At 45.8% G+C, this 21,600-nt stretch overlaps 1 protein-coding gene across 1 annotated transcript in view; it reads right to left on the bottom strand.

Annotated features, from left to right (window-relative positions):
• The window catches only part of LOC133283352 (unconventional prefoldin RPB5 interactor-like), a 64,938-nt gene extending 48,097 nt beyond the window's left edge, over positions 1–16,841 (bottom strand). Inside the window, exons 1-3 of the mRNA XM_061480043.1 lie at positions 16,776–16,841; positions 15,178–15,363; positions 14,922–15,112 (exon numbers count right to left, since the gene is read on the bottom strand). Of these exons, the coding sequence (XP_061336027.1) occupies positions 14,922–15,112; positions 15,178–15,363; positions 16,776–16,841 (443 nt within the window). The remainder of the gene's footprint in view (positions 1–14,921; positions 15,113–15,177; positions 15,364–16,775) is intronic.
• Positions 16,842–21,600: the final 4,759 nt, after the last annotated feature.

Raw genomic sequence — 21,600 nt, 5'->3', positions numbered from 1 at the left:
GGTGAGGCACTGCAATAGGTTGCCCAGGGAAGCTGTGAATGCTCCATCCTGGCGGTGTTCAAGGCCAGGTTGGACAGAACCTTGGGTAACATGGTTTTGTGTGAGGTGTCCCTGCCCATGGCAGGGGGGCTGGAACTAGATGATCTTAAGGACCTTTCCAACCCTAACTATTCTATAATGTGCTCCCCTTGAAGAGAGCTAAAATCTTTTTGTACATTCTGCAGCTCAGTGAAGGTCTTAGAAATCACCTCTTCCTCTTCTCATTCCTGTACTAATTTGTCTCATTCAGATGTCACCTCTTCTAGTTCATGCATTAGAACTTTATCTTTGTTCACTACACAAGTTGGTTTTGTGCCTTTTGTTTGCTTTTCCTTTGCTTATAGGGGCAACTGATTTGATTCAGGTGCAGTGTGTTCTACTGGGGTTGGAGTGGCTGCAGTGTCTGCTGTCAGGGTTTGAGTAGATGATGTGCTTGTTGCTGGGGTTGGGGTAGCTCCTGTGCTTGGAGTCTGAGGAGTTGCATTGTCTTGTTGTTGTCATTGTTTGAGTAGCAGCTGTGCTTGTTGCTGGGGTTGGGGTATCTGCTGTGCTTGGGGTTTGAGTAGCTGCTTTGTCTGTTGCTTTGCCATCAGATCCAGAGACATTTTTCTCCTGCTCCTTACAGAGCAGGGCTCTGTAGGCGTAGGCCAAGCCCCAGCACATTGCCATGATTTGTCCCTCTCTGGTATTGCCAGGATGACAGCACACCTTGTCTAAGTGTTCTGCTATTTTTTCCAGATTTCGCACTTGTTCAGGAGTGAAGTTCCAAAGCACTGAAGGGGTCCACTGGCCCAGGTGCTTGCCTATACAATCCCACACACTCTGCCACTCATGACTGTCCAGCCTCGGGGAAGATCTCTTGGTGGTATTCTTAAATAGTTGTTTAACCTTAGACAAGACGTGAACCCATCCCTGCTTAGCTTTGAGATCAGACAAGATCGGGCATTCTCAAGGTGGTATGGCTGTGGGTAAAGCACATATGGTATTTGTGGCAACATGTAGATTCCCAGCAAAAGCAGCAGGCAGGTTTCAAGGGTATTCAAAGAATATTCAAAAACCTTTAGAATTCTCAAATGCAGATGCAAATAGCCTGGTGGGGAAGCAGAGGGTGTGAGGGAATGTCTCCTTCATAGGTTGACCCTCTGAGGGAAGTGAGGGAAGGGGAAAAAAAAAAAGTATAACTGTTCAAAATTCCCATTATATGCCTCCCACAGTCTAGAGGTAATGGCCACACTGAGAATGCTTACCAGCCCAGTTTCATGACCAATGATTCTATCGTATCACAAGTCATTACCATGAAGTACAGAAAAACAAGAACCTTAGCCCAGGCCCTGAAGACGATAAACACTAAAACAGCAAATACCAGCTGCAAGTAAGGTGTGTGCCGTGGTTTAAGCCCAGCCGGTAACTCAGAACCATGCAGCTGTTCGCTCACTCCTCCTCCCCCTGCTCCCAGAGGGATGGGGAAGAGAATCGAAAGAATGTAAATCCCATGGGCTGAGATAAGAACAGTCCAGTAACTAAAGTATAATACAAAACTATAACTACTGCCACCAATAATAATAATGAGAAGGGAAATAACAAGGGAAGAGAATACAATTGCTTACCACCCGCCAACCAATACCCAGCCCAACCTGAGGAGCGATCTGGGCCTTCCAGGTAACTCTCCCCAGTTTCTATACTGGGCATGATGTACTGTGGTATGAAATACCCCTTTGGCTAGTTTGGGTCAGGTCTCCTGTCTTGCCTTTATCCCAGCTTCCCATGCCCCTCCTTACTGGCAGAGTATGAGAGACTGGAAAGTCCTTGATCGGGGCAAGCATTACCCAGCAACAACTAAAACTTTAGTGTGCTATCAGCACTGTTCTCAGACTAAAGTAAAAAACTCAGCAACTGCACCAGGTACTGGTGAGACCGCATCTGGAATATTGTGTCCAGTTCTGGGCCCCTCAGTTCAAGAAGGACAGGGACCTGCTGGAGAGAGTCCAGCGCAGGGCAACGAAGATGATTAAGGGAGTGGAGCATCTCCCTTATGAGGCAAGACTGAGGGAGCTGGGTCTCTATAGTTTAGAGAAGAGGAGACTGAGGGGTGACCTTATTAGTGTATATAAATATATAAAGGGGGAGTGTCACGAGGATGGAGCCAGGCTCTACTCAGTGGCAAACAATGACAGGACAAGGGGTAATGGATACAAACTGGAACACAAGAGGTTCCACTTAAACTTGAGAAGAAACTTCTTCTCAGTGAGGGTGACGGAACACTGGAACAGGCTGCCCAGGGAGGTTGTGGAGTCTCCTTCCCTGGAGACATTCAAAACTCGCCTGGACACATTCCTGTGTAACATTATCTAGGTGTTCCTGCTCCGGCAGGGGGATTGGACTAGATGATCTTTTGAGGTCCCTTCCAATCTCTAGCATACTGTGATACTAGGAAGGAGAAAATAACTATTACAGCTGAACCCAGGTCACCTTCCTTCCTTCAAAAAGCAACTTGATAAAATTTAGTGCATCATAAGCCCCTAACCAGACAGAGGCATACTGTAGGACGGCCCTGTGAGAGCACACCTCTGTGCACCTATAACCCAAAGCATAATTCCTTCTGGATTAAAAAAGTGATAAAGCAGGCAAGTACACATTGGTTAGCTCTCATTACTACTAGGCTGAGCTATTTAAAGGGAAGCACACGTTGCTGCTTTCAGGGAATTTCTTGTTTCCAGGTTTCACAAACAGAGTCACAGCAGAGCAGAAGATTCAGCCTTAGACCTACAATCATCTCCCAGGTGTCCCCAGGTTCCACCATGCCAATTTGAACCCAGTGCAGCTTGCAGGGTAGTCACTAGAAATCATTCCCAAACAACTTGTACCATTGTAATGGATGGGAATATAGCTGAGAGTTAATTCCCTCTCATGACTGAGAGACATATAAAAGTACAGATTTTGTCAAAGTGTATTCAGGAGAATATATATGTTTATGTTCATTGTGATTATTTGTCAGAAAGAGACAGGAAAACATAGGTGTGCAGCTGTTCTATGGCCTTCATACTTGGCCACACTAGGGCACCTGGCCAACGCTCTCAGAGTGGACAACGGTGAGAGAGATCATGAGAAACTACATGGTCCCATGAGTAAACAGAGATCTGGCATAAAGCTGGTTGTTTTGATAAACGTATAAAAGCGGGACCCTCTTGTGGCCATGAGAGAAGCCTCACCTATGGGTGGATGAACTGCATAGGAATTTTTCCAGTTACCTGAGACTCCTGGCACTGGCTGCAATGGGGCTTCGGCCTGGATGATGATTCAGTGGTATCTGGTGATGTACTTCTTCTTAATCTCTGTTCTCTCTATGCAGTTATGATCTGATGCAGTGCTAATTTTCCTCTATACTTTACTTATATATATATCTAATTTGCTTTATTATACTTATTTACTATATATATGAGATATATACCTGATTCAAATTAGTGTACTTGTTTGCTTTAGTGTGCCTGATCGCTTTAGTGTGCCTGATCACTTTAGTGTGCTTGTTTAATAAACTGTACAGGTAGCATGTGGTCGTTTTGTGGCGTACCCTGCCTGTTAGCAGAACAACTGTTCAACCAAAGACTTCATTAGCTGTCTGAAGGCAGGAAATTCCTTTTGTGTCCAACACTTTTCTCTCTTCCCAATCTATCTATTTATAGCCCACCTTCTCCAGAATCTTCCATCTGAAGAGCTCAAAAACTTACCCATGAATTAAAGTTTAGAGCACTTTGGTAAATTGCTACACTGATTTTGCAGGCTGAGTAACTTAACCACTAACACTGGAACTGGGCTAGGATGAGAAGCCTGTTGTTTCTGCATATGCTCCCATTCCTAACAGCTGAATAGAATTCTCCTTAGTGCTTCTAATTACCAAGGCGGTGCACAAATAGTTCTGCTCTCCTCTCCAGTCCAAGACTATTTGGATTTAATTAGGTAGTTCTTCAAGGTGGAATGCGTGAATTGCTAATGTGTCTACTCCTCAGCTAGGCACTGCCTACAAGTTTGGGTTTAGCACAGAGAGGGTAATTTTCTCTCTCACCTGTTCTTAACAGCAATAAGGCAAGCTGCCAAGCCAGAATTGTATTTGTTTCAGTTTGTGAAAAACTGTAAGCAACAGAGCTGGTAGTGGTATCATCTGTAGACAGTTTTAGGTCCCAATGCTAAACCTTCTGCATCCAAGTCACAGTAATGTTCAAGTCTAAAGAATTAGAAACTGTTATTTAAGATGAAAGTAAATTTCAACAAGAATGATGGAAATAAAAATGCCCTATCAGTTTAGGAAGAGTTCCTGAACGAACAAAAGGCTATTTCCACACTTGGGGTTATCAATGTGGAAATATGCAGCATGGCACAAAAGCAAAGTTTCCATTTAAACTATCTGCAACTCAGGCATCTGAGAGGCCAAGTAGATGTGTGCTGTTTCTACATGCGTACTTGAGTATTTTGCTTCAAAACTGTGGCTCACAATCTGGCTAGTCCTCTGAAATCAGAAGCTAGGGACACAGATTTAATCCCAGCTGTGATTCTATTTCTTCTAGATGGCCTTGAGCAAATCACCACCTCTCAGCCTACATTTCTTCATCTGCAAAATGGGGATAATATTATTAACCTACCCACTTCAGAGTGTTTAATGATGATTAATTCATGTGAGAAAATCACTCTAAAGACATAAGAGCCCTATATAAGTGATAAATCATTATTTACCACTTGAAAAGTAATCTGAATAAAATCAGATATGCAAATAATTTGTTTACATGTAGCAATAATATAATTTGTGACTATTTAATCTTGAATTAGTCTCACGTTAAATATCCCTTTCAATCATATTTCCAGTTACTTAGGGAAAATGACAGTATGGAATACTTTTTGTGGAAGCAGAGCAAGTAATGAGGTGGTAATTAGGTAAGGGCCTAATAACATCTAAACCCAATGACTTGCCTTCAGGAGACTGTCCCTGACATTTGGGCTGTATAAATATCTCAGTATCAACCTTGGTTCTGTTGTTCAGAACCTCCAACAAACTACAGTGGAAGTGGATGCTGCTTTTCTGAAATGCAGATCCATGCTTTCAAGGCTCATGATAAATCCAAGATCATTTCCACTACTGACCCCATTCAGATGACTATGACTCTGCACAGTTTTAACTGCTTAACCTTCTACATCCAAGTATTTACCGCAGTTGATACACGCACATAAGCTGCCTCCATCTGTAAATGTTTGTAGCATCAAAACCTGCTCTGCCACACAACTCATGCATGAGATTTCTCTATCATACCCCCAAACCCTAAAAGTTTACCGACAAAATAATTAGTTCACAATACGACTTTACATTACAGAAGAACACTAATAGGTGATCAAACATTTAATCATTTCTTGGTAACAAGGATGTAACAAGCCACATGCAAAATAAACATTTAAAATGAATTTTCATTTTTTCCTCTAGGAAGCAACACAGTACTTGCCTAAAAAATAGCAATCGCTGATGGAGAAAGAATTAACATTTGCACAACTGCTTTTCCTAGACCCTCATTTTCAAACAAAAAATTAAATAAAACTATTAAAAGTTCTTCAGTCTCTTGGCACACTGTATGATCTAATGGAAAAGGAAGAAAGCATTTATTAGATCATATTACTCAAAAACACTACATTTCAATAAACTATTAACATAAATCCCCCTTTGGGTGGAAACTTGCCTTTTGAAGAAAGGGAAGAATACTGAAGGAAAAGAGAGAATGAAAGAAATTTGAATCATGGCAAACATTTCTTTCTAAAGGAAAAAATCTAATTTAAATATATAATCACAATTTTTACCTTTCTCTACAAGAAAACAAGTGAAGATCTATTTTTATATTAATTGTGTACACAAAAGTGGGTCTCAGTTTTGCAGAAAATGTAGTACATTATTATTATTTATCAGTAAATAAAATCTAAGTTCTGAAAAAATTATTTTTGGGAGCTTAAAAATTCTACTTGAAATATCAAAACATTATAAAGCGGACAGTAAACATCTCTTCTTTGCCACTGGGAACTCTGCCGTCTGGACTATTTTACATTGTGACCACTGTTATAGGTGACATAACACATGAATTGGAATTACCCTGTAGTAAGCATGGCACAGGTAAGCATGGGACAGCCAGGCAGGCAGGGTCACCTCACACGAGCCAGCACCCTTCCTCCTCACATCCAACCATGAGCTCCCAACACCTTTGGGGTATTTTGCTGTTTGTCAGTCCCATTTGGGAGTCATTTCAACTCATGAACTCAGCAAAAACCTCAAAGGCAGCAGGATGTTTTCCACTATGAGGGCAAGTTTAATTACCTCTGAACCAAGAGAACTGGTGCAAGAGAGCAACAAACTAGAGCAAAGTCTCATCTTTCACTGGTAGCAAGTCAGTATCCATGTCATGTAACTCTATCTTGAGACAGAGCTAAGGAACTTGTACCTTAGTATTTTAACTTACTTCAGGCAAATGCCTTCATATGGCTGTACCATATCCGAGCTAGCTCAGGTACCAAGACAACAGCAGACCAATATAAGCATAGAACTCCCATGATCTAACTCACCAAACATCTCCAGCAGGTTTTGCAAACTTTTATGTAGCCTACAGTGCAATGACTATGCTGCTAGCAATACCTGAGTTAACTAGCTTAAAATTGCCATGAGCTGTAGCACCTGCCTCGCAGGCATACCTTTGGGCTGTGGTTCAACATTCAGCCTCAATCCTGAGTAAACTCATCCCTCCCTGTCTCCAACTACTCAGCTCCACCATCTTACCCTTCCAACCCTGACATAATCTGTTGACAAACATCTGTGATGCTGCACAGTCAACCAGATCAGGGAACCACGGTGGCTGAAAAATAATCTAGGAAGAAAAAAAAGCAAAAAAGTCAACAACAAAGTTTGGGTTTAAGCTAGATCCCAACCCAGGTCACTGATAGCATCACAGATGTGCCACCCTAAAATTGCTAAAAGACAAAAACAAGCAGTCATGAAAAAAAAAAAGAAGATATCCTTCCCACATAACTCACATGATCATAAAGGAAATTTTTGAACAAGGGACTGAGGCTGCTGCTCACAACTGCTCTAACTTGGGACGAGCATGGCCGTAGTTCAAAGGGCCAGCACAATTTCACCTATCATTGGCTCTGCATCTCCCCCACCACATTTGTGCTGGCATCTGACACGACCATTTTGTATGTGTTACTGGATTCCTCTTACCCCCAGCAGGCTGATCACAAGCTTTAGTACAAAAGTGGTAGAGGGGTTCACCCTTTTTATAACAGTGAAGTGGCAGCCTATGCAAACAAACAAGAGGAACCCCAAAACCAGCAAATGCACAGTGCAGCCCTGTGTCCTAACACCCCACTACAAAACCATTAAGTCTCAGTGTAATTGCTGCTCTGAGGGCCTCAAGACAGCAAGCTCTGAGCTAGCACATCCATCTGCAAGACTGGAGCTCCAGATTAAAACCAAATACAATTTCACAAGATCAAAGGAGGAAAGGAATACACGGGGTATCCAAATCAACCTGAAAAGAAAGATTATGAACAGGATTTCCAGAGTGGAGACTTGCAAAGATATTGGAGACACTGAAGACAATTCCCAAACAGTACCCTAGTCACTGCATCTACTCACAGAATCTGTAGTAGGAACAGGACACTTCAATAATATTTAAATTTTGTTGATATAATCTCATCTACACAGTTTAGTTACCAGTGAGGCAGGACACATACAGGCTTGCCCACTCCAGAATAAAGGCAACAGTCTTTAAACTCTTTTGTGAATAGTTTTTACTTTAATTGCCATTTTAAAAAATTAAGATCTGATAATTCATTTCACAATTTTTGACACTATATAATACCAGTGGGTACTTAATTCACAGTAATAAGAACATAGACAAATATTGACTATAAAAAATAAAAGTGATGATCAATTAACACCAGAGGAACAGTAAGTATTACACTGAAAGGTTCTAAAAAATGACTGAATTATCCCTTTTACTTGAAAGCGGCACATGAGAAAACATTACTGGAACCCACTATTACAAACGAAGCACTGGATGGGGTGGAGTGGATGTCACCACAAGTTTCTGAAGAAGTAACTGTCCAGGTACAGAAGGATTCCACTGGAATAGGTTGCCCAGGGAGGTTGTGAATGCTCCATCCCTGGCAGTGTTCAAGGCCAGGTTGGATGAGGCCTTGGGTGATATGATTTAGCGTAGGGTGTCCCTGCCCACGGCAGGGGGGTGGAACTAGATGATCTTAAGGTCCTTTCCAACCCTAACGATTCTATTCTATGAAAAAGGAATATGGCAAATGAAGCTTCAGGCGGGTCCTTTTAAAAAGGAACATGTCAAACCAAGCTTCAGACACTTTTCTCAAGCGGTACTGTGCAAACTGAAGTCCTACCCTGCTGCTGTCTCATACCCAGGGTCTCTCTAGAGCCTGTTACCTTGGATGTAGGCTGGAAAAAGTGCAACAGCCTGGGAGACACTGCACTGGAAAGCACACTGAATCTGAGCAATTCATGGTGAGCAATTGTATTCTCTCCCCTTGTTTTTTCCCTTATCATTATTGGTGGTAGTAGGAGTAGTTTTGCATTATACCTTAGTTACTGGACTGTTCTTACCTCAACCCACACGAGTTACATTCTTTGATTCTCCTCCCCATCCCTCCAGGAGTGGGGGGGAAGAGGGGGGGTGAGTTACAGGCTGGACTTAATCCACAACAAATGCATACAGAGAAAGTATACTATACCTTCATCATGACACTCCATTTTAATGAAGATATGTAGGTCTTTAGTATAATTTCACATTGAAACTGAAGTGTTCAATTTTTATTAACCAATTTGCAGAAATTATGAAAAGTTTCCCTATGATAAAATATAATTGTGGCACATCAGCCTAACAAAGGCTTAATTAATGGTCTCCTGGGCCTCTTTTCCACTGGAGCAGGTCTGTTGAAGAAGAGTCTTAAATTTCCTTACAGAGGGGTGTTACCATGAACTGGGAATAATTCTATGTGGTTATGACCAACACATTAGGCCTGTCTGACACTAATGTACTGTTCTGGGCTCGGCTGTAAAAGTTTGTTTTTTTTCCTTCTTAGTAAGTGGTGCAGTGCTGTATTTTCGATTTCAGTCTGATAACGGTGCTGATAACACACTGACATTTTTAGTTGCTGCTAAGTAATGCTTACTCTGAATGCGAACTTTTCAATCTCACGCTTTGCCAGTGCAGAGGGGCACAGGAAGCCGGGAGGAAGGCAAGACAGGACACCTCACCCAAAGTAACCAAAGTGGTATTCCATACCACAGCATGTCATGCCCAGTATAGAAAGGGGGGAGAGTTACCTGGAAGGCCCAAATCACTCCTCAGGTGGGGCTGGGTATGGGTCAGCAGGTGGTGAGCAATTGTATTGTGCATCACTTGTGTTTATTGTTTTCTTTTCTTCTTTTAGTTTCAGATTCTCTCCCTTGTTATTTCCCTTATCATCAGCTGCATGGTTCTGAGTTACTGGCTGGGCTTAAACCATGACATGCACCAGGGAAAATATTCTTCACCAGATTCTACCACCTTGAACATTAACTGAAGGAACTCAAGCAGATGACTAATTATTCTATGATCACCAATTACTGGTATAACAGGTTACTACCTGTGCAGAACAGGTGACACAGAGCAGATCCTCTTACTGGTCATCCATATCAAGGGTCAGTGGTTATGTAGATCACAGCAATGACAAGAATGAGCTGTTCAAAAGATGACACATTCCTGCACACTGTATTCCAGGCAAGGCACATTTTTTACATCATGTATGTGTTACTCTGTTTTCTTACTCTTAGCTAAACCAGCATGTGACAAAGCAATACACACTGAAGTCCTCAGTTATAGCTGAGGAGCTCTAGCATGCATCTTAGAAGCAGCTTTAAGAAATTTCAATCATATGAGAAAAATGAGCAGAAAAATTAAAAGGTGTGATGACTGGGCAAATGTACTTGTGCCAGTGATGCACTAAATATGCCCATGAGTTCCTCCTGCACCCACAGAGAGTTCACTGCGAGGCTGGGACATAAAAGCCCAAAATCCTGCTTGCTAAATTAGCAGGACCCACTTGCCTCAGATCATGAGCACAATCTGAAAGAAAAGGTATCTTGAGTTTTGAACTACAGCCACACATGGAACCAACCTCCAAACTTCCAGGAATCATTTCTGCTTGGCTCTTTCAAACCTGCTTCAAATGTAATCAATGATTTTAAGACAAGACATAAATTTTTGATTCATCTACTCTTCAAGATAGCCCAGGAGATAAACAGTTTGGCAGCACCAGCCAGGCCTTGCACAGGGCCTACCTGCAGGCCCATGTTTTACAAAGAATGACCGGCCCTGTGCCTGACAAAAACATGGAGAAGGGGAATGAGGATGAAAAATGTGTGTGGGAGAATGCCAGCACACACGCTGCACATGTATGGACTGTAACAATCTCTACACTATGTCAGGGGGAGCATCCAGAGAGCAGGCACAGGGCAATCCCTGATTCCACCACCTTCCGGCCACCTACCTAGCATAAAATAATAGAATAATTAGGGATGGAAAGGACCTCAAGATCATCTAGTTCCAACTCCCCTACCATGGGAAGGAAGACCTCACACTAAACTATGTCATTCAAGACTCCATCCAACCTGGCCTTGAACACTACCAGGGAATGGAGCATTCACAACTTCCTTGAGCAACCTGTTCCAGTGCCTCACCACCCTCACAGTAAAGAACTTCCTCCTAACATCCAATCTAAACTTCCCCTTGTCCTATCACTACAGTCCCTAATGAAGAGTCCCTCCCCAGAATCCTTGTAGGCCCCCTTCAGATACTGAAAGGATGCTACAAGGTCTCTATGCAGCCTTATCTTCTCTGGCTTTCTCAGCCTGCCTTCATACGGGAGGTGCTCCAGTCCCCTGATCATCCTCATGGCACTCCTCTGGACTTGTTCCAATAGTTCCATGTCCTTTTTGTGTTGAGGACACCAGAACTGCACACAGCACTCCAAGTGGGGTCTTGCAAGAGAAGAGTAGATGAGCAGGATCACCTCCTTCGACCTGCTGGTCACGCTCCTTTTGATGCAGCCCAGGATACAGTTGGTTTTCCAGGCTGAGAGTGCACATTGCAGGCTCATGTTCAGTTTCTCATCAACCAACACCCCCAAGTCCTCCTCCACAGGGCTGCTCCGAATCTCTTCTCCACCCAACCTGCAGCTGTGCCTGGGATTGCCTGACCCAGGTGGAGGACCTTGCACTTCGCTTGTTTGAAATTCATGAGGCTGGCATCAGCCCACCTTACAAGCATGTTAAGGTCCCTCTGGATGACATCGCTTCCCTCCAGCTTATCAACTGAACCACATAACATATCTCAGTGTTGTCAGCAAATTTGCTGAAGGCACACTCAATCCCAATGTCCATGTCACCAACAAATATGTTGAACATGATCAATCCCAACACAGACTCCTGAGGGACAACACTTGTTATGGGTCTCCAGCTGGACATCAAGCCATTGACCACAACTCTGCGTGTGACCATCCAGCCAGTTCTTTATCCACTGAGTGGTCCATCAAATTTATGTCTCTCCAGTTTAGAGACAAGAAGGTCCTGCAGGACAGTGTCAAACGCTTTGCACAAGTCCAGGTAGATGATGTCAACTGCTTTGCCCGTATCCATCAGTTCTGTAGCCCCATCATAGAAGGCCACCAAATTGGTCAGGAAGGATTTCCCCTTAGTGAAGCCATGCTGGCTGTCACCAAGCACCTTTTGGTTTTTCATGTGCCTTAGCATGCCTTCTAGGAGAATCTGCTCCATGATCCTGCCAGGCACAGAGGTGAGACTGACTGGTCTGTAGTGCTCTGGGTCTTCCATTTTTGCCCTTTTTGAAACTGGGGACTATATTTCCCTTTTTCCAGTCGTCGGGAACTTTACCTGACTTCCATGATTTTTCAAATATGATGGACAGTGGTTTAACAACTTCATTCACCAGCTCCTTCAGGACCCATGGATGGATTTCATTAAGTTCCATGTTCTTGTGCACATTCAGGTTCTTAAGATGATCTCAAATCTGATCCTCTCCTACAGTGGGCCTAAGGTCTTCAATCTCACAGTCCCTGCAACTGCCTTCCAAAACTTGGGTGGTGGGGTCAAAGCATTTGCCAGTGAAGACCAAGGCAAAGAAGTCATTGAGAACCTCAGCCTTCTCCAGATCCAGGGTAGCCAGTTCTCCTGACAGCTTCAGGAGGGGGCCCATGTTGTCCCTAGTATGTCTTTTGTTTGCTACATACCTATACAAGCCTTTCCTGTTATCTTTCACATCCCTTGCCAGATTTAATTCTAACTGGGCCTTAGCTTTCCTAACCTGGTCCCTAGCTTCCTGGACAACACCCCTGTATTTTTCCCAGACTGCCTCTATCCTCGCTTCCACCTTTTATAAGCTTCCTTTTTTTCCAAGTTTCCTCAGCAGCTGCTTATCCATCTGTCGTGGTTTAAACCCAGTGAGCCACACAGTTTCTACTCCCCTCCGTCTTTCTTTCCTTCCCCCCCCCCCCCCCCCCCCCGAGGGATGGGGAGGAGAATCGAAAGAATGTAACTCCCATGGGTTAAGATAAGAACAGTCCAGTAGCTAAGGTATAACACAAATCACTACTGCTACCACCAATAATAATAATAAGAGAAATAACAAGGGAAGAGAATATCACCCCCTGAAACAAGCCCAACCGAGAAGAGAGAGTGCCCTTGCAGGTAACTCCCAGTTACCTCCCCGGGCATGATGTGCTGTGGTATGGAATACTTCTTTGGCTAGTTTGGGTCAGGTGTCCTGTCTCTGCTTCCACCAGGCCTCCCTTCCTCCCTAGCAGAGTATGAGACTCACAAAGTCCTTGGTCACTGTAAACATCAGTGTTATCAGCTCTGTTCCCAGGCCGAAAGTCAAAACACAGCACTGCACCAGCTATTAAGAAGGAGAAAAACTGACTGCTACTGCTAAACCCAGGACAGTATGTAAGGAGGTCTCCTGGCCCTCCTGCTGCACTTCCTTCTGGTTGGGAAGCAACACTCCTGAGCTTGTAGCAAGTGATCCTTGAATATCAACCAGCAGTCTTGGGCCCCCTGTCCTCTAGGGCTTTACCAAATCGAACCTTACTGAGCAGGTTCCTGAAGAGGCCAAAGTCTGCTCTTTTGAAGTCCAGGACAGTGAGCTTGCTGCATGCTCTTCTCACTGTCCTGAGGATCTCGAACTCTACCATCTCATGATCACTGCAACCAAGGCTTCCTTGGAACGTCATATTCCCCACCAGCCTCTCCCTGTTGACGAGCACAAGGTCAAGCATGGCACCTCTCCTTGTCAGCTCCTCTATTACTTGCAAGAGGAAGTTGTCTTCTACACAATCAAGGAGCCTCCTGGATTGCTTGTGCTGGGCCATACTGTCCCTCCAACAGATATCAGTATGGTTGAAGTCCCCCATGAGGACAAAGGCCTACAAGCGTGAGGCTGCTCCTACCTGTCTATAGAGTGCTTTGTCCACAGAGTCCTCCTTATCAGGCAGTCTGTAACAGATCCCCACAGTTATGTCCCCCATCGCTGTTCTGCCTTTGACCCTGACCCACAAATTCTGTTGACTGTTCACCTGTCCCCAGACAGAGTTCCATACTCTCCAGCCTATCACTGACATAAATAGCTACTCCCCTTCTCCATCTGCCTGGCCTGTCTTTTCTAAAGAGCCCTTAACCTTCCATCCCACCACATTTCTGTGATGCTAATGATACCATATCCCTGTAGCTGTACACACATCTCTAATTCCTCTTGTTTATTCCCCATACTATGGGTGGTTGTATAGAGGCATCTGAGTTGAGCTCTAAATAAAGCTGACTCATTGGCTGGAGTAGCTGAAATACCTCTGTGTTGCTCCAAGCATTTATTGCAGGTGCTGGCAATTAACTGGGAGTGTTGAGATGGATCCATACCCCCCTCCTCCAACGCATCTAATTTAAAGCTGCCTTGACCAGCCTGGCAAGTTTCTTCCCAAAGCAGCTCTTCCCCTTTGTTAGACTAGCTCCACCATCCTTCCAGTAGACCTGGCCTCCCAAATTGAGTCCCATGTTCTAAATAACCAAACCTTTGACTATGGCACCACTGCTCTATTTATTAACCTGGCAAATCCGCCTAGCCTTTTCAAGGTCCTCCCCTTTAAGCTGGAGAATTGATGAAAAAACTATCTGAGCTCCAGAGCCGCTAACCATCTCTCCGAGGGCTCTGTAGTCCTTCTTAATGTTCTCTAGGATACTGCTACCTATATCACTAGCACCCACATGGACCACCAGAAACGGGTGTCAGCGGAACTTACTAGACCAGGCAGCCTCTCAGCAGCATCCCTGATCTGAGCCCCTAGTAGGCAACACACCTCCCTCGAGACTGAGTCAGGCCGACATACGGGTGTCTCTTTACATTTCAAAGCAGAGGCATGCGTCGTTGCAAAAGGGTATTTCGGCACCGCCGCCAACAGCTAAAGGGCCGGGCGTCTCTCGCTGCCCCTTCTCCACGTGGAGGCGGTCATGGGGCGGGCTGGCAGGGGGACGCCAGCCGGGCCCATTCCATTCCAGGGGTTCGCTCCGGGTTCCCCTGACCTTGGCCCGACTACGGCCACGACCCGCCTCATCCGCCAGCCGTGACGCCAGCGCCATCACATACCCGCCCACGGCCCCAATGCCGCCTACCTCCCTCCTCCCAGCCCGGGGAAGCCGCTTCATCCCTTCCCTCCCCCACTTCCCGCACGTCCCGGGCCCTGGCCGCGTCCCTCCTCCCGCGGCCCGGCCCGGCCTCCTTGGCCTTTACCTTTTCGTACTCCTGGCGGAGGCGACCCACCAGCGCGGGGCTGAACGGCGAGGCGCCGCCGAAGGCCTCCATGCCCCCCGGGCAGGGTCCGCAGTCTCTGGGAGAGCCGCTCCGCGGCGCGGGGAGGGTGGCGAGGGGTAGCAGGCGGCCGGGCAGGGCCGGGCCGATCTCCTCAACAGAGCGAGTAAGTCCTATAGAAATGTTTGTGGAAGACGAAGCGCCTGCTCCAAAGTCGCATCCACGCGAGGATCGTCACCGCCTGGGCCCAGAGAAGCATCTCACACTCGCATTCTGGGCCGCACAGCAGTCTGGGCCCGGCTCCCGCTGCGCCGGCGGGCCGGGAAAGTGCCGGCAGCTCGGTGCCGACCGCCGCCTGTCCGCTGCACTCTGGGTAGCCAGTCAACCCACCCGGCAGCTCGCCGCGGCAGCGGGAAACGCACGGCTACGAGGCGCGAGAGGCGGCCCTGACGGCTCCCTCCACCACTGCGGCGGGCTGGGGGCGAGTAGCTGCCTCAGCATCCCACGTCCTGTCACCGGACACGGGTGCCCTCACCCTGCATTTATTCAGAGCACAGTCCCAGGCCTTGAGTGCATAACATCGAGCCACCCTAATGCAAAGGGGTTTGATAGCCCTACAGTCACAGAATCACAGACTGGTTGGGGCTGGAAGGGACCTTAAAGCTTATCTAATTCCAACACTCTGCCACATGGAGAGACACGTTCCATTAAACCAGGTTGCTCCAAGCCCCATCCAACCTGGCCTTGAACACTTACAGGGATGGGGCAGGCACAACTTCTCTAGGCAACCAGTGCCACTGCCTCACCAACCCCTCACAAGGAAAAAATTCTTCCTAATACCTAAATACATAGAACAATGCGTCTTTTATAACAGGGAGGTGACATTACAATAACTGATGCCAAGCCTCATAAAATGGGTTGGTAGGGACATTAAAGCTCATCCAGTTCCAGACCCCTGCCACAGGGAAACACTTTCCACTAGACAAGGTTGCACAAAGCCCCATCCAAATACTTGCTCTGTAGTGCTGGTGGTGTCAGGATATCCAAAAGTGAATAGAGAGTAGGCTGCAGTGATCACTTGGGTCAGGGCAATCCCAAGTACAGCTACAGGTTGGGCAGAGAAGCGATTCAGAGCAGCCCTGCAGAAGACTTGGGGGTGTTGGTCAATGAGAAACTGAGCCCTGTTGTCAGATCCTCTTCTCTTGACCAACCAGGCAACTTAGGGTAAATGTGTATCCCAGTGTTTGAAAGTCCCACCACCCATTGCTCTCAGTGTAGTTTTTAACAGCCCATTGTACCGTTCCATTTTCCCAGAGGCTGGTGCATGGTAGGGGATGTGATATACCCACTCAATGCCATGCTCTTTGGCCCAAGTGTCTATAAGGTTGTCCTGGAAATGAGTCCCACTGACTCAATTTCCTCTTGGGGTGCCGTGTCACCACAAAATCCATTTCTCAAGGCCCAGGATAGTGTTCTAGGCAGTGGCGTGGGGCACAGCGTATGTTTCCAGCCATCCGGTGGTTGCTTCCACCACGGTAAGCACATTGCGCTTGCCTTGGCGGGTCAGAGGGAGTGTGATATAGTCAATCTGCCAGGCCTCCCCATATTTGTACTTCAGCCATTGTCCTCCATACCAAAGAGGCTTTAACTGCTTAGCTTGCTTAATTGCAGCACATGTTTCACAGTCGTGAATAACCTGGGCAATAGTGTCCATTGTTAAGTCCACCACTCAATCATAAGCCCATTTATATGTTGCATCTCTGCCCTGATGGCTTGAAGTGTCATGGGCCCACCAGGCCAAAAATAATTCATCCTTATGTTGCCAATCTAAGGCACTTCAATCTTAGCAGCTTTATCCAATTGTTGGTTATTCTGGTGTTCCTCGATGGCCTGAAGTGTCATGGGCCCACCAGGCCAAAAATAATTCATCCTTATGTTGCCAATCTAAGGCACTTCAATCTTAGCAGCTTTATCCAATTGTTGGTTATTCTGGTGTTCCTCAGTGGCCTGACTCTTAGGTACATGTGCATCTATATGGCGTACCTTCACCACCAGATTCTGTACCTGGGCAGCGATATCTTGCCACAGGGCAACAGCCCAGGTGGGTTTACTTCTGTGTTGCCAGTTGCTCTGCTTCCATTGCTTCAACCACCCCCACAGGGCATTTGCCACCATCCATGAGTCAGTATAAATTACTGGCCACTTTTCTCATTCAGCAGTGTCCAAGGCCAGTCAAGGACTCTATACAGCTGCCTTCCATTTCCGATGCTTTCCCACAATACGGCAGGACCCATCGGTAAACAAGGCATAATGCTTTTCACTTTCTGACAGTTTATTATATGGTGAGGCCTCTTCAGCACGCATCACCTCCTCCTCTGGTGACATTCCAAAATCTTTGCCCTCTGGCCAGTCCATGATGACTTCTAGAATGCCTGGACAACTGGGATTTCCTATTCGAGTTCGTTGTGCAATTTGTGCATCCCACTTGCTCCATGTAGAATTGGTTGTATGATGTGTAGAGGAGACGGTGCCTTTGAACATCCAGCCCAGCCCAGGCAGACAGGGTGCCAGGAGGAGCTGTGCTTCAGTACCAATCACTTCCGAAGCAGCTCAAATCCCTTCATAGGCTGCCAGTATCTCTTTTTCAGTTGGGGTATAGCCAGACTCAGATCCTCTGTATCCCTGACTCCAAAAGCCGAGGGGTCGACCTCGAGTCTCCCCCTGGAGCTTTCTGACAGAGGCTCCAGATAGGACCATTCTCCCCAGCTGTGGTGTAGAGCACATTTTTTACCTCTGGCCTGGTCCAGACTGGTCCAAGAGCTACTGCATGAACTATCGTTTAATTTGCTCAAAGGCTTGTTGTTGCTCAGGGCCCCATTTGAAATAATACTTCCAGGTTACATGATAGAGAGGGCTTACAATCAGACTGTAATTTGGGATGTGCATTCTCCAGAACCCCACAAAGCCCAAGAAAGCTTGTGTTTCTTTCTTATTAATTGGTGGAGACATTGCTGTTATCTTCTTGATCACATCTGTGGGGATCTGGCGACATCTATCTTGTCATTTAATTCCCAGAAATTGAATCTCCTGTGCAGGTCCCTTGACCTTACTCCATTTTATGGCAAAACCGGCTTTCAGCAGGATTTGGATTATTTTCCTCCCTTTCTCAAAGACTTCTTCCACTGTATCACCCTTCACAATAATGTCATCAATGTATTGCAGGTATTCTCTGCAGGTTGCCCCTGTTCCAGTGCAGTCTGGATCAGTCCATGGCAGATGGTAAGGCTGTGTTTCCACCCCCGGGGCAGTCAGTTCCAAGTGTACTGGACACCCCTCCAAGAAAAGCGAACTGCATCCTGCACTCTGCTGACAGAGGAATTGAGAAAAATGCATTGGCAATATCAAGTGTGGCATGCCACTTGGCTGCCTTTGACTCCAGTTCATATTGAAGTTCTAGCATGTCTGGTATGGCAGCACTCAATGGTGGTGTGACTTCATTCAGGCCACGATAGTCTACTGTTATTCTCCACTCTCTGTTAGACTTTCTCACTGGCCATACAGGGCTATTAAAGGGTGAGCGGGTCCTACTGCTCACTCCTTGGTTCTCCAGTCTACGGATCAGCTTATGGATGGGAATCAGGCAGTCTCAGTTGGTGTGATATTGCCGCCACTGCACTGTTGTGGTCATGATAGGCACTTGTTCTTCGACCTTCAGCAACCCCACAACAGAAGGATCCTCTGAGAGACCAGGCAAGGTGAACAGCTGCTTAATTTCCTCTCTCTCCAAGGCAGCAATACCAAAAGCCCATTGTTACCCTTTTGGGTCTTTGAAGTACCCTCTCTTGAGGTAGTCTATGCCAAGGATGCATGGAGCCTCTGGACCAGTCACAATAGGGTGCTTTTGCCATTCCTTCCCTGTCAGGCTGATTTCAGTCTCCAGTACACTCAGCTCTTGGGATCCTCCTGTCACTCCAGAAATCCAAATGGGTTCTACCCCTTGACAGTTTGATGGCATCAGGGTACACTGTGCACCAGTATCTACTAGAGCCTTATACTCCTGTGGGACTGGCGTGCCAAGCCATCTGATCCACACAGTCCAGTAAATCAGATTGTCCCCTGCCTTCACCTGACTGGAGGCAGGGCCCCTCTAATAGTCATCACATTGGTCACTTATGTCTTGTTCGCAGGGATTAGTCTTTATCACAGGAGCTGGAGTAAAATCATCTCTTCCACTCCATCTAGGAACCTGCTCACCAGAGACTGAAGCCACAGCTTTCATGGGATGATCAGCCTTGACCTTTGTTCTCCTCTTCAATTCACGCACCTGTTCCTCCAGAGCTGAGGTAGGTTTTCCATCCCACTGTCTCGTGTTTTCTCTGTGATCCCACAGGTAAAACCATAGGGTGGCCCATGGCGTATACATTCTATATCTTCTCTCTTGATAAGTAGGATGCCTTTTGTTAATAGCTGAGACCTGTGTCGGTATACGTGAGGAGCTGGACAGATTGGATAGGTCGTCTCCCAATTGTTTGAGGTCCTGGGACAGTTTTTCCACAGCTGAAACAATGGAAGGGGTGAGATTGCCTTCGAACTCTCAGAGTTTGTGAACCATTTCACCCACTGTTGGTGGTGCTATGTCATTCCAGGTTACTGTTGCCAATGAATGGGAATATGATGACAGTGCATTCCGTGTAAGTTTTTGCCACATGGGTTGTGTACATTCTACTTCATCTGGATCTATGGGTATATCCCCCTTATTCGTCTTGATGTGATAGATCATCTCTACAATGGATGATTCCCTCAGAGACTGGATGCCTTTCTCTAGAGTAATCCACTTGGCTGAATGACTCATAACATCGTCCTTTTATGGAAACCTTTCTTTCACAGCTTCCAAGAGATGCTTCCAAAGGCTGAGGGACTTTTTCTCTCTTGCAATTGCTCTGTCAATTCCCCCTTCTCTAGCAAGTGATCCAAGCTGCTTGGCTTCCCTCCCTTCTAGTTCTTGACCATTGTCCCCATTGTCCCAGCATGGAAGCAACCAGGTGATGATGCGCTCCCCTGGTTGACAGGTAAAATCTTTTTGCATATTCCGTAGCTCGGTTGAGGTTCGGGGTAGAGACATCACCTCTTCTTCCTCTGATTCACACAATAATATCTCCTGGTCAGATACTGTCCCGAGTGGTGAGTACATTGTTTCTTCATCTTGCTTCATCTTTCTTGACTCTTTTTTTGCTTTTCCCCTTGTGTACAGGAGCAACCGATATTGGCACAAATTGGTCCTCTGGTGTAGCTGCTGTGCTTGGAGTTGGATTAGTTGTGCTGTCTGTTGCAGTCGAAGTTTGGGTAGCTGCTGTACTTGTCACTGGGGCTGGTGTAGCTGCTGTGCTTGGAGATGGAGTAGCTGCACTGTCTGTTGCTTTGCCATCAGATCCAGGGAAATTTTTTTCCTTTTGAAGGTGCTGGATAGTGTTGAACAGGGCTCTGTAAGCGTAGGCCAAGCCCCAGCATGTTGCCATTATTTGTCCCTCTCTGGTATGGCCAGGATGACAACACACCTCATTTAAGTGTTTTAATAATTTTTCTGGGTTTTGTTCTTGTTCAGTGGTGAAATTCCAAAGCACTGGAGGGGCCCGCTGCCCTAGATACTTGCCCATACTATCCCACACACCCTGCCACTCATGACTGTCCAGCCTTGGCGAAAATCTCCTGGTCCTCCTATATCATCTAACCCTAGACAAGGCCCAAACCCGACTCTGCTTAACTCTTGAGATCAGACAATATGGTTGTGGGTAAAACACACTCTGTATGTGTGCCAACATGGTGATCCCCATCACAATCAGCAGGCAGGTCTCAAGGGTACCTAAAGGCCATTCAAAACCTTCAGAACTCTCAAATGATGCTGTAAGTAAGTGGTCTGGGGGGGGGGGGGGGGGCTGGGAGCATCAGGGAATGTCTCCCTCATGGGTTGACCCCCCGAGGAGGGAAATAAAGATCTGTAATTGTTAAAAACTTCTATTATATACTTCCCAAGGTATAGAGGTCATGACCACACTGGGAACACAAGGCAGATCAGTTTCATGATCAATGATTCTGTTGTATTACAAGTCATTACCATAAAGTACAATGAGACAAGAACCTTAGCCCAAGGCCCCCAGCTGATAAACACTAACACTACTATTAAGCATAACAAACTTGACAATCTGATTCAAGAATTTCCTAGTACACTAATTATTAGTAAGTGTGCTATGGAAGAATGCCCCAGATATTTGTCGCATTTATTATCCCCTCCCTAGCCACCTGCATCTGGCTAAGGGAAATGCAAGTAGCTCAACATGACCATTTTATCCTAGTATCCAAAAATGAAGTTTTAATTGATAAGCAGTACTGGTAAATTAAGAGAAAGTTATTACATTATTCATACCCCAACTTCCACACTACTAGCAGTCACAACCTGAGAAACCTTAACTGACCATAATTAAAAGTAAAATAGGAATATACATAAAACCAGTTGTTTCAGCATTTTTATTGAAAATGGACACACAGACATAGCAGCATTTACAATGAAGAGTTTAAAAAAAGGCATCAATTTATAAGCCAACCATTTGAAAAAGAGGCTTTGAAATGTTGTATTCCACAGCACTTTTTGCCTGCTTGTCAACAG

Source organism: Pezoporus flaviventris, unplaced genomic scaffold (genome assembly GCF_033815535.1).
Source record: "Pezoporus flaviventris isolate CSIRO_AGI_PZ_B2104156 unplaced genomic scaffold, CSIRO_AGI_Pfla_v1 ptg000166l, whole genome shotgun sequence".
Classification (NCBI taxonomy): domain Eukaryota; kingdom Metazoa; phylum Chordata; class Aves; order Psittaciformes; family Psittacidae; genus Pezoporus; species Pezoporus flaviventris.
The sequence above is the reverse complement of the archived record's forward strand: the minus strand, read 5'-3'. Positions and strand labels throughout refer to the sequence as shown.